Source organism: Electrophorus electricus, chromosome 10 (assembly GCF_013358815.1).
Source record: "Electrophorus electricus isolate fEleEle1 chromosome 10, fEleEle1.pri, whole genome shotgun sequence".
Lineage (NCBI taxonomy): Eukaryota > Metazoa > Chordata > Actinopteri > Gymnotiformes > Gymnotidae > Electrophorus > Electrophorus electricus.
The window spans coordinates 3,674,471-3,687,767 of NC_049544.1; the positions used below are offsets into that span (position 1 = coordinate 3,674,471).

The 13,297-nt window shown below is 44.8% G+C and overlaps 1 protein-coding gene across 2 annotated transcripts; it reads left to right on the forward strand.

Annotated features, from left to right (window-relative positions):
* The first annotated feature begins 535 nt into the window (after positions 1 to 535).
* cacng6b (calcium channel, voltage-dependent, gamma subunit 6b) lies at positions 536 to 11,801 on the forward strand. Of its 2 annotated transcripts, none has more exons than XM_026999163.2 (5): positions 536 to 589; positions 3,472 to 4,030; positions 8,600 to 8,674; positions 9,081 to 9,218; positions 9,591 to 11,801. In XM_026999163.2, the coding sequence occupies exons 2-5, from the start codon at positions 3,676 to 3,678 to the stop codon at positions 9,812 to 9,814; spliced, it is 792 nt and encodes a 263-aa protein (XP_026854964.1). In that variant the 5' UTR covers positions 536 to 589; positions 3,472 to 3,675; the 3' UTR covers positions 9,815 to 11,801. The 2 variants fall into 2 exon arrangements, with proteins under 2 accessions (XP_026854964.1, XP_026854965.1); XM_026999164.2 differs by lacking the exon at positions 536 to 589 and adding an exon at positions 607 to 928.
* The last annotated feature ends 1,496 nt before the right edge of the window (positions 11,802 to 13,297 follow it).

Genomic DNA, 13,297 nt, shown 5'->3' on the forward strand with positions numbered 1-13,297 from the left:
TCTTAAGAGTGTTTGTTGTAGGCTGACCCGCACACATATGCCTGACCCCACAGTCCTAGTGGTATCTGATTAAAGTGGATGACATGTAGAGAAATGTTCATCAGGTATCCCCTTTCCATGACAGTATTTTTTGCTTAATTTTATATTTATCAATTAAAAGTTGTCTCCTCTCCACCCACCCCTCCCCCGTGTAAACAGCTCTCTGCCACTACCTCCTGTGTTCTTACTGTCATTAACAGGTGGGTGTCCAAAATAGAACATACACACACACACACACACACACTTGTGCGAGCACACACAAAAAGTGGCCCGACTGACGCGAACGCTGTGGGGCTGGAACGTTTTCCCCTGCTCGCGTACAAATCGCCTGTGTGCTGCCTCCGAAACTGAAGCTAAGGAAGGGTAGCATGAACAGAAGTCAGTTCACATGCACGGAGGAATGTTTGCAAGGCTGCAATGGTTGGATGCAAACCACCCCCCCCCTTCTTTCCCCCTCCCTCCGCCCCTTAAAGTGCAGCCCCGCCCCTCCCCTTCTGTCTGCAGAGACTCGTGCTGGTGGTCCCCAGAGCTGCACCTACCCAGAGAACAGGTCAGAATTTTCATTACACTCACTCATTGATAATGCGAATCTGGTTTTCAGTCCATTTGCTACCCACATACACATTTCTCGAAAATCTGAAGTAATAATTATTACTTATGCTTAGTTATTTGTGATTTTGGTAGTTTGAGTTTTAGAAGACATTAGTTTCAGACTCACATCCGATGTGCCGCATCAAAGTGCATCTTTACTGGACTTGATCCTGCGGTTTGTAGAGAATGTTGGGGGATTTCTTCTGAACCACCAAAAACGTGGAGTTGATTCCTTCAAAAAATCCACTGGCGTGATTTGTAATGGGTTATGCTGATGTCAAAGACTTTCACTGACGAGGTCAGAATTACTATCATCATTACTAAGCTTTTTTTTTTTTTTTTGTGAGCTCACTCATTCATTCATTCATTCATTATACACTTTTCTGAGAAAGGCATCAGTCTACAATAAACCTGGTTGTCTGTTTACTTTACTAAATAATTTAGTTCTTTAGTTCTGCCTTTAGATCTGCATGCGTGTGTTTGTGTGTGTGAAGAAGCTGGAAGGAGAGGTTTGTTGAACTGGTAATCTAACTCTTCCAGTATGATTGCCTAAACACGTTCCTAGTAGCCGTGCAGAATGCTGCGCTCTTGCCTGTTGGGACAAGCTGCTGGCTCGGGTTGGGGGAAGGTTTGCACCACCTTACCCAAGTTTCATATTATCACTAACAATCACAGCTAGTCTCCCAGTCCCGTAGCTAGCCAACTAGTAGACAGTGGCAAGGATTTCTTTCCATAACGCTTAGGGTCAGCAGATGAAGACTTACTCCCACTGGGTTAATTTTAGACTGTGTTGGCATAAGCAACTTATTCAGAGGTTTTTTTCTTCTCAGACTTTGCTCTATAAGGGTTTCTAGCCTTTCTTGTATGTCCTGTCCCTCATAATGGCCTTAAATCATTTTCTTGTGCTAGGAGTGTTTTTCTGCTCAGCATTTGTATCAGGGGCAGTGAGAAGGTTTTTGGAGTCCAGGGAGGTCATTGGTTTTTAGTACTAGTTTTACTTTTTAGTCCCATCTGTTTTGGTCATTTCATGTTTTCTAATGCTTAAGTATTAGTTTTCAAAGTGACACCCAGAAGACTAAGCAAAATTTCATCATGTGACCCAAACATCCCTGGTGACGTGCACACGCCTGTGTGTGTATTTTAATGATGTCCTCTGATTCCCCCTCACATTATTAATGTTACTCCCCCTGTCAGTCAGCAAGTGACAAACACCTTTCTGTTCCTTCCTCTGCTCTCTCTCTCTCTCTCTCTCTCTCTCTCTGTCTCTCTCTCTCTCTCTCTCTCTCTCTCTCTCTTTATCTATCCATCTGTATTACTCTTCTTTCAAGAGTAAACAACCTAAACAACCCTTATATTTATCTTATTTTAAAAATCGCAATATTCCCCTCACTCCCTTAACAGGCACACACACACACACACACTTGCCCCTCTTGTAGGAGCATACAGTACGAAGGTATTTATGTGGTTCAATACAGCACCACAGTGGGAACAAATAGGTCTCACACTGAGTGCCTGTCCTGTGTCAACCGTATGACACAATAACTCAGGCCTCATAGTGAGTGCCTGTCCTGTGTTAACCGTATGACACAATAACTCAGGTCTCACACTGAGTGCCTGTCCTGTGTCAGCCGTATGACACAATAACTCAGGTCTCACACTGAGTGCCTGTCCTGTGTCAGCCGTATGACACAATAACTCAGGTCTCACACTGAGTGCCTGTCCTGTGTCAGCCGTATGACACAATAACTCAGGTCTCACAGAGTGCCTGTCCTGTGTCAGCCGTATGACACAATAACTCAGGTCTCACAGTGAGTGCCTGTCCTGTGTCAACCGTATGACACAATAACTCAGGTCTCATACTGAGTGCCTGTCCTGTGTCAACCGTATGACACAATAACTCAGGTCTCATACTGAGTGCCTGTCCTGTGTCAACCGTATGACACAATAACTCAGGTCTCATACTGAGTGCCTGTCCTGTGTCACCCATATGACAATAACTCAAGTGCGATACTGAGTGCCTGTCCTGTGTCAGCTGTATGACACACATAACTCAAGTCTCATACTGAGTGCCTGTCCTGTGTCACCCATATGACAATAACTCAAGTCTCATACTGAGTGCCTGTCCTGTGTCAGCCGTATGACACACATAACTCAAGTCTTATACTGAGTGCCTGTCCAGTGCCTGTCCTGCGTCAGCCGTATGACACACATAACTCAAGTCTCATACTGAGTGCCTGTCCTGTGTCACCCATAAGACAATAACTCAAGTCTGTCCTGTGTCAGCCATATGAATGCACTATGTAAATGCTGCCTGGCAGTGAGCTTTGTAAAAATAGTTGAATGGAATAATGTCCAGATATTATTGGCTGCTGATGCGTTTTCCGAGTATCTGGCTCTGCTTTAGTTATGAAAATAACCTGCATGAGATGAAAATATCAGAGAGGGCACCACATACAGAAGCCAAAGGTAAAATCAAAGGGCTTACCGGGTGGTTGAGGGCCCGGGATCCCTGTGCCCAGCCCCTAACCTTACCCAGCGTAGGACATGCTAAGGAAACGCTAAGCCCACACGCCTGAGGTGAGCGCTACATTCCTGTGAGCCATTTTGTGGGAAACTGGCACTAACGTGCCCTGTAATTGCATAGTTGTTGCATATTTGGTGAGCATACTGCGAGCCGCTGTACAGGTGAATGTGTGAATACCACAAGTCACGCACGACAGCTCCAGTTTGGGCCGTTTCTCCCTCGTCGGGAAGCTGTGAGCCCGTCGCATGCTGTTGTCCGCGTGCCGTTCAGGATTTGCTCACCGGGATGGCCTCTCTGTGCATCTTCCTTCCTTCCAGGGTCTTCAGAAAGTCAGTCTACTCCTTCCTCCTTGACGCATCCTCTTGCTCCTCCTCATCCTCTGATCGCGATTGCTGCCTCTGTGCCGCCCTCGCCGCTCGTCCTACGGCCCGCCTCCTATTGCCACTCAGGCTCGCCCCTCCGCCTCCATCGTCCATCTGCTTCGTTTAGCCTCTGCTGCCTGTCCCTCCACCAGCAGGGCCATGTGGTCTAACTTCGTGCAGCAGGAAGAAGAGGGGCGAATGGGCATGGCCTTTGGGGGCGTGGCCGGGGGAGTGGTCAGCCGCGGGGGCAAGAGGGCCAGGGCCCCTCGCATGAGCGACAGCCAAGAGGGCAAGATCAAGCTGACGTTCTTCCTGGTGCTCGTGGGCGTGACCCTGACGGTGCTGGGCCTCGGCACGGAGTTCTGGGTGGAGCTGGCGCAGCCCAAGCACTTCCGCAACAACCAGACGTGCGAGATGGCACACTACGGCCTGTGGAAGAGCTGCGTCCGCACGCTGTGGATAACCGACATCGACCCGAAGAGAGAGAGCTGTGGTCCTGCACAGCTGCCTGGACGTGAGTGCTGGCTCTGTCCCTCTGTGTCTCTCTCTCTGTCTCTCCATCTAGGTCTCCATCACTAACTCTTTTTCTCTCCCTCGTTTTTCTGGGTTTTTTTTCTCACACAAATGCACGCACACATACACACACGTGTTTTTTTTTTTAAAACTTCATTGAGACCACACTATTTAAAGGCACCAGTTCACGTGATGCCACAGAAATAGCTTTAACGTATTACCTTAAATATTATTATTATTTTTATTAATGTGCACTCTGTATGTTGACTCATTATGCAACAGTATGCATATGTATGCATCTGGGTTAGCAGACTTGAGCAGAACATGCAGAATTATTCTTGGAGGCCGGCGCCCTGATAAACCCCAGTGCTGGAGGAGTCGCTGAACCTCTGTGATTTTTTTTTTTTACCATTTACTGTCAGAGTATAACTCTAATGCTTAGCATAAGAAGCATGATGTCAATCAGTCACAGGCTTACACACACACACGGACACACAGTTAGCTCCAGCAGAGATCTCTTTGGCATTCCGAGAGATGGAATATTTTGGTATACACCCTAGACACCCGAGTGCACTGTGGGAGCACTCATACTCTAAAAGCTTTAGTCTTCAGTTCTTTTCTTTCAGTTTATCTGCCTTCTGTCACTTCTGCAAGTCCTGGTGCATTATGGTATATATATGAAAGATCGTTTCTTTCCAGCAAACAGGAGTGTGAAACGGACATGTGCAGTGTGTATGAGAGAGAAGAAGTGTGTGCATGTGTGTGTGTGAGAGAGTGTGAGAGAGAGAGAGGCAGAGACCTCTGTGTTAATATTAAAAAATCAGCGATAAATTTGCTTCACCCTTGGTGAACAGCCAGGAAGGTTTTCTTAAGTGCACAGGGCAAAAGAAATACACACTGTGATGGAGTTTTGCAGTTAGTCAGAGCTGTCCAAAATTTTAATCCAACCTCATTTGTTTTATGGTATCCCAAAATATCAGAGCAAAAACACTCTAATCTGGCCAGGACTGTTCTTAATATAAAATTGCATCTTACATTTATAAACGGAGGACAATTTTTAGGTTTTAAGGTTTTAATGTTAATGTTTAGGTTTTAAGACAAATATAATTTGGGAAAAGTGTTAGCCTATATATTAATGAATTTTGAAAACACACACACACACACACAGTCTTCAAGACTGATGGAAAAGTATCACAGGTGGCTGCCTCATTTAAGAGAAAACCAAGAGCATGCAAAGCTGTCATCAAAGTAAACGAATCTAAAATCTAAGACAATCGATATTTGTTTAACACAGCATAATCACAGGTGTGTTATTTCACTGGTTTCATAGTCACTGTTTTTTAATGTAGAAAATAGTAAAAATAAACAAAAAAGTAGGTGTGTCCAGATTTTTGCCTACTACTATATGGATGCCAGTCATCACTGGCTGTGGATAAAGCTGACAAGAATATGAAAAAGTTTCAGTTTTAAAATTAGAAAGAAGTAGTGATGGAGATGTGAAGATGGTGAAAGGTGCAGAGAAATGGAGAGAGGCAAAGAGAGATGGTGAGAGGTGGTGGAGAGGTGGAGTAAATGGAGAGAGGTGGTGGAGAGAAATGGAGAGAGACAAAGAGATGGTGAGAGGTGGTGGAGAGGTGGAGTAAATGGAGAGAGGTGGTGGAGAGAAATGGAGAGAGACAAAGAGATGGTGAGAGGTGGTGGAGAGGTGGAGTAAATGGAGAGAGGTGGTGGAGAGAAATGGAGAGAGACAAAGAGATGGTGAGAGGTGGTGGAGAGGTGGAGTAAATGGAGAGAGGTGGTGGAGAGGTGGAGAGAAATGGAGAGAGACAAAGAGAGATGGTGAGAGGTGGTGGAGAGAGGTGGTGGAGAGGTGGAGTAAATGGAGAGAGGTGGTGGAGAGGTGGAGTAAATGGAGAGAGGTGGTGGAGAGGTGGAGTAAATGGAGAGAGGTGGTGGAGAGGTGGAGAGAAATGGAGAGAGACAAAGAGAGATGGTGAGAGGTGGTGGAGAGAGGTGGTGGAGAGGTGGAGTAAATGGAGAGAGGTGGAGAGAGGTAGTGGAGTGGTGGAGAGAAATGGAGAGAGACAAAGAGAGATGGTGAGAGGTGGTGGAGAGAGGTGGTGGAGAGGTGGAGTAAATGGAGAGAGACAAAGAGAGATGGTGAGAGGTGGTGGAGAGGTGGAGTAAATGGAGAGAGGTGGTGGAGAGGTGGAGTAAATGGAGAGAGGTGGAGAGAGGTGGTGGAGAGGTGGAGTAAATGGAGAGAGGTGGAGAGAGGTGGTGGAGTGGTGGAGAGAAATGGAGAGAGACAAAGAGAGATGGTGAGAGGTGGTGAGAGGTGGAGTAAATGGAGAGAGGTGGTGGAGAGGTGGAGTAAATGGAGAGAGGTGGTGGAGAGGTGGAGTAAATGGAGAGAGGTGGTGGAGAGGTGGAGTAAATGGAGAGAGGTGGTGGAGAGGTGGAGAGAAATGGAGAGAGACAAAGAGAGATGGTGAGAGGTGGTGGAGAGGTGGAGTAAATGGAGAGAGGTGGTGGAGAGGTGGAGTAAATGGAGAGAGGTAGAGAGAGGTGGTGGAGTGGTGGAGAGAAATGGAGAGAGGTGGTGGAGAGGTGGAGTAAATGGAGAGAGGTGGTGGAGAGGTGGAGAGAAATGGAGAGAGACAAAGAGAGATGGTGAGAGGTGGTGGAGAGAGGTGGTGGAGAGGTGGAGTAAATGGAGAGAGGTGGAGAGAGGTGGTGGAGTGGTGGAGAGAAATGGAGAGAGACAAAGAGAGATGGTGAGAGGTGGTGGAGAGAGGTGGTGGAGAGGTGGAGTAAATGGAGATAGGTGGAGAGAGGTGGTGGAGTGGTGGACAGAAATGGAGAGAGACAAAGAGAGATGGTGAGAGGTGGTGGAGAGGTGGAGTAAATGGAGAGAGGTGGTGGAGAGGTGGAGTAAATGGAGAGAGGTGGAGAGAGGTGGTGGAGAGGTGGAGAGAAATGGAGAGAGACAAAGAGAGATGGTGAGAGGTGGTGGAGAGGTGGAGTAAATGGAGAGAGGTGGTGGAGAGAAATGGAGAGAGGCAAAGAGAGATGTGAGAGGTGGTGGAGAGGTGGAGTAAATGGTGAGAGGTGGAGTGATGTGGTGGTGAAAGGTGGAGTAAATGGTGAGAGGTGGAGTGATATGGTGGTGAAAGGTAGAGTAAATGGTGAGAGGTCGAGCGATTGGTGGAAAGAGGGTGAGAGGTGGAGTAAATGGTGAGTGGAGGTGGAGGTATGGAGGAAGAAACCTCAGTGTTGGACACTGTACCATAACACATTAAAACACAATCACCCATACAGTTCTTACAGCACCAATGGAGTGCATTTTTCGGTCTATTCATAAAATAGCATTTCTCTCTCTCACCCTTTAACGCTCACTTTTTCAAATCAAATCAAATTTGCTCTATTGACATGACAGAATAAAACACCTATGTGGCCAATGCAATACTGTATATGTAGATGTATTATTAAAATACAAATGAATAAGAGTTTTATAGAGGATAGAAAACAAATAAAATTAAACAAAATAATAACACAAAAACAGTAGTAGATCGTCAGCATGAACAAAAATGGAAGACAATGAAGTAAACAATAATGGTAACTAAGTAAAGGGCATTAGATTACAGGCATTAGATTACAGGCAATAGATTACAGGCATTATATTACAGGCAATAGATTACAGGCAATAGATTACAGGCATTATATTACAGGCATTATATTACGGGCATTATATTACGGGCATTAGATTACGGGCATTATATTACAGGCAATAGATTACAGGCATTATATTACGGGCATTATATTACGGGCATTATATTACGGGCATTAGATTACGGGCATTATATTACAGGCAATAGATTACAGGCATTATATTACAGGCAATAGATTACAGGCATTAGATTACAGGCATTCGATTACAGGCAATAGATTACAGGCATTAGATTACAGGCAATAGATTACAGGCATTATATTACGGGCATTAGATTACAGGTATTATATTACGGGCATTAGATTACAGGCATTAGATTACAGGCAATAGATTACAGGCATTAGATTACGGGCATTATATTACAGGCATTAGATTACAGGCAATAGATTACAGGCATTAGATTACAAACAGTGAAATGATTGTGAATGTATCTTTTATAGTGTTTTCTCTGATCTTATGCCAGTTTTGTATTGTCCTGCTAAATCATTTCCCCCAGTAATATTTTCACTTTTCTGTATAAATCAGTGTGGGGATGCTGGGGATTAGTAATTCTATGCAGAAAGGATTCTCTGATGGTTTGGAGTTATGTACATAACAGAAGAAAGTGACCCTGGGTTTCAGTCTCTCCGGACAGGCGTGGGTGCAGATCCTGTCCCCTCCCACTCTGCTTTTTCTGTGCTTTCTTGCTTCGATGGCCATTTTATGGTCACTCATTCTATGATTTCATACAGTTTGCCTTTGTTTTTTGCATTTAATTTTGACGCGGTAAAACCTCACTTGCTCATTCTTTCTCTCTCACTCTCTCTTGCTCGCTGTCTCTCTCGTTCCCTTTTCTCTCAGAGTCTAATTGCACATACTTCAAGTTCTATACCTCGGGAGAAAATGCAGTCATTTTTAAGAAAACAACAAATAAAAGTAAGTTTCTATCACTTATCTTCTCCTCCCCTTTCTTTCGTTCATGGACATGCTTCCCTCTTTCTGTTTTGCCTCCTCTCCTCTCCTCTCCTCTCCTCTCCTCTCCTCTCCCACCCCTCTGATCTCCCGTCTTCACGTATTCATCCCTCCATCTTTTTCACTAATAAGAGAAAATCTTCCTTCCCAGGCTTCTCTTCAGTTCACTCCAGAGTTCTGTCATATGAGATCTCTCTCTCTCTCTCTCTCTCTCTCTCTCTCTCTCTCTCTCTCTCTCTCTCTCTCTCTCTCTCTCTCTCTCTCTCTCTCTCTCTCTCTCTCTCTCTCTCTCTCTCTCTCTCTCTCTCTCTCTCTCTCTCTCTGTCTGTCTGTCTGTCTGTCTGTCTGTCTGTCTGTCTCTCTGATCCAGATCTGAATCTAGCCTCAGCCATGCTGGCAATCTTCAGCCTGTTTCTCATGGTGATGGGCTGCGTGTGTGTCATAATGTCCCTCAGCAAAAACGTGCCCTTCCTCCTAAAGCCGGCCGCCGTCTGCTTCCTCGTCTCTGGTGAGCCTCACCGTGAACCCCTGCGACCTCAGACCAAAATGCCTGCCAGTGCCTCGGTCATCTGAGGCCAGGAGCCTAAAATGAGTACAGCTGGCCCTGGGTGGGGAGGATGGCCGCGTTTGTCTCTATTGATCAGCGTCTGTTAGGTCATGTATACAGAATCCAGCAGTTAGTTCTCGCCTCAAAACGTGTGCAGCTCTGGCTTGTCTCAGAGAAAGCTGATGTTAGCCCTCGCGTTCCCAGGGGGAGACTTATCTGGTGAGTGGGAGCTGGCCACGAGTAAATTGGAGAAAACAAACAAACAAGGCCCTGCACCGCTACATGTGTGTCTTTATCACCTTTTCTCTCTTTCGATCTCTCTCTCCCTCTCAGGCGTCCTGATCCTCGTGTCCATCATTGTTTTCCACCAATCGGTGCTGGCCCTGCTGGCGAGTGACCACAGCATGCCCCTGAACCACGAGCTGTCCTGGTCGGTGGCGTGCGTGGGCTCGGCCGGCGCCATCCTCATACTGGGCAGCATTCTCTTCATTCTGCTTGCGTTGCCCTTCGATCCTCTGGAGAAATGCATGCCGCGGACCAGCCGCAGTGACACCTAGAGGCCTGGAGGACATTTATATTTTCAACTGTCTGTGACATAAAGAAGCTCGTTAAATTAAAAAAAGACTGATAAATTGTTTGAATGTACGGAACGACAAGAAGGTATGTAGTATTCTATGATCATTTTTAGTAATAGATAGACCCCAGCTATTTGCTTATTGGCAACAATCAATACATTGCATTGTGTGTGTATCTGGCCATTTTATTTGGACAGGTTGACCTGAACTTGACTCGTTTTGATCGGTGGTGTTGTATGTTAGGTCTCTTTATAGCGGTTGAGAAATGTCCAAACAGCCCTGCAGTCATTAGCCAAATGTCGGGATGACTCTCCATGTTGCGGTTTACTTCTGCTACTGTGCCACACTACACACTGGTTGCCAAAGGTCACCACTGTTGGGCCCCTGAGCAAGGCCCTTACCTCGCCATTGCTCAACATGTACTCTGTCATAATTGTAGGCCACTTTGGATAAAAGCGTCAGCTAAATTCCATAAACGTAAGTGTAAATCCTACTCTTAAGTGGTTCTCCATTTGCTTGGCAGCGTGAAAAGCCATAGGATAAAAACACCAGGGTAATGGAACAGTAAGCAACATTATTACATTTTACTTGTCAAGTAATTTCCACTGACCCAGTCACTGTAAAAAACAAACAAACCAAAAACCCAAAACCACAAACAAGGCCTGCTCCTACCATGTAACATTCCACACCATTTTTCTTAATATCTCATCACATCCTATCATGCCTTTTATTTTTACATATGTCAAAAGCCATTCCTAATGGGTTCCCAGTACGAGGGGGTGAAAGGTCATCATACTTCCTCAGCACTCACACAGTGGGCTAAAGAGAGCTTTATTAGGAAAAAAAACTCACTAGAACATTCTCACGCTGTTATATTCAGTAAGCAGGCGTCTCCGTGTAGAGTCGTTTGGAAACCGTTTGTTTGTGCATAATTAAGCGCTGTTGTTGTAGTTCAACGTTCGTTCCGGCTCCAAAGCTCCACTGTAGATGCAGGCCAGTTGCCAGGACCTCTTACACACCGTTTGTGCTGCCTCATGGCATTGTGCGGGCATGGTTTGTAGCTGTTATGCCCGTCAGAATCAGTGGCATAGCCCAGAGCTGTGGGCGAAGGGTCAAATCAAAGAGAAATCTGCTGTTTACGGGAGCTTCAAAGTTTCCGGAAGCTTCTCCCTCCAGCAGTAGGCTTGCTGTGACATTGTTCTTGTGTCGGCTGAACAGCTGCTCTGCAGGCTCGGGTCCTGTCACGTGCCTTTGGTGAACCGCACAGGCCCAACAGTTTGGGAACTCCAGAGCTACAGGAAGGCTGATGGAGTCGTACTTCTTCATGCAGGTCAAATGTCGGTTCAGGTCAAATGTTGGTCAAGATACCCTTTGATGTTAACTGAAAAATTTATTTTGTGAATATCTAGACCATGCTGGTATGAAACTTGGCTCACTGGTTAACTGAAACTGAAAGCCATCTTATGCTGTCCCCTGACATTATTTTATTTTTATATTTTAGCTATAAAACTAAAATATTTTTATATTTTATATTTTATAGGGGTCACCTTGCAACAGATGTTTTAAGCTTAGCATAATTGTGATCTACTAGTTAGCTTGAAAATCTCCAGATAATTGTAGTTTCAAACCTTGCCCTGTAATATAATTTTTTTTCATTATATTCAATATTTATTCTAAATATTTAACCCATAAAACAAAGCGATCATAAACAAGGTTCAACCACAGTCGACAAAAGTCAACTGGTTTATGATACTAGGCTAGTGTACCCAAGTGCCACCTTAACACGAATAATAAATAACGCAGGTAAACATTTGAATTAACACTCAGAAAAATATGAAGAATGTTGTCAGAGTGCTGTATGTTTGTCCTGTGTGAAATGTAAATGATGTATGGAATGTTTTATTTGACTGTGTGTCGTACAGACAGACCTTATTCAAAAGTGTAAATAAAGTGTTTGTATTTCACTCTAGCAGTTGAGCAGGATTCATTTTTCTCTTCTCTCTCTTCATGGTTACCTCAGTTTGCTGGAGAATTCCGTTATTTTGCACAGATAGGTTTAACAGGTTCGTTTATTTTCTCTTTTTCTGTTGGTGCTGCTCATGTAGGCTAAAATTAGTGCACTGCTTGTCTGTGAACACCAAGCTAAAGTGGAAGAGAAATATTATCCTAGAATTCCAACTATGGCCGTCCTCCTCTGGTACAGGTCGCCACCCCCTGTGGGTTGGTCGGAGGACCTGGCCTGTAGAACGCTGCCTGTAGCCCCCTGTATTTCTCTGTATTCCGTCCTGTGTACAAAAGGTCCAAGGTCTGTGTGCAGCCAGTACGGTAGCAGTTTCTAAGGTGTTTATTATGCTCATAGTAACGGTGTGTTACTATGCCTGACCTTGAATGAATGAGTTTGCAAGGGTTTGCATAATGTCAAGCTGCAGAGTGACTGGTTGCTTGGCATATATGTGCGTGCGTGCGCGCGCGTGTTTGTGAGCGTGCATGTCTAAATTGGGGGCGCGGAAGTGAAGAAATCAGAGCCTGTAGGTGGACACCCGAGGCTGAATCTCGGCTGTATGTATATATAGCCCTTTAATGGAAGCTGTCAGACTGCATGGCTCGGTGCAGCAACACGCCACAGCATGCTCGCGTAGGTCTAACGCACCCGCATCGCCACCCAGTCTGGGCCTCCACTTAAGCAAGTGGTTGAAAATGGGAACATAAAGGACTCCAGAGCCTGTAGTGACTCTGCAGGCTGAAAAACTCCACTTCCAGAGCAGTACGCTTGGCTGCCTGGCCTAGGAGAGCAGCAGGCTTGGAGATTCATCTCGATCATCCGTAATCCCAACTCCAGTCAGTCTCTTTTGAGGCTCACACATACACTATATAAGGTTTTATATGAAGCAGTTCAATGATTTTTTATTAGTGTTTTATTATGGTACTTTGCGATCTTTTGTTTTGAAATAAAATCTATTTTTATTTTATTTTATTCCCGTTTAGTTTATAATTAGAGCTCTGCAGAATCAATTTTTTTTTTCAAATATATAAAATACTTTGAATAAAAAAAAAATTCTCGGAATTGAAAATCATATCAAGCCTTAAAAATCCATGAATGGTTCTACCCCTAGCCACCACGGTGGGAGAATAATACACTCGCCTCACTGTTCTTGTAGGCCTAGAACAACAAGAATGACATCACGCCGTGCTTGTCTTGGTCTTTTATATATAAAATTCGTGCATTACAGTATTTCAGTTTATCACACATTTAGATAAACCATATTGTTGTGTTTTTTAATTGATCTATTCTCCACTACATATTATTTAGTGTTCCCCACATAAATGTAGTCTATGTGTTGTTTTTGCGTTTAATTTACTGGTTTAGAAAAGACCTCCATTTGTAGTAGTGTGTTATGTGTGATGCTAATTTGCACTCTAGTGTCCGGGGCCAGACGCTGTGTGAGATCAGCGTAACGTAACGCC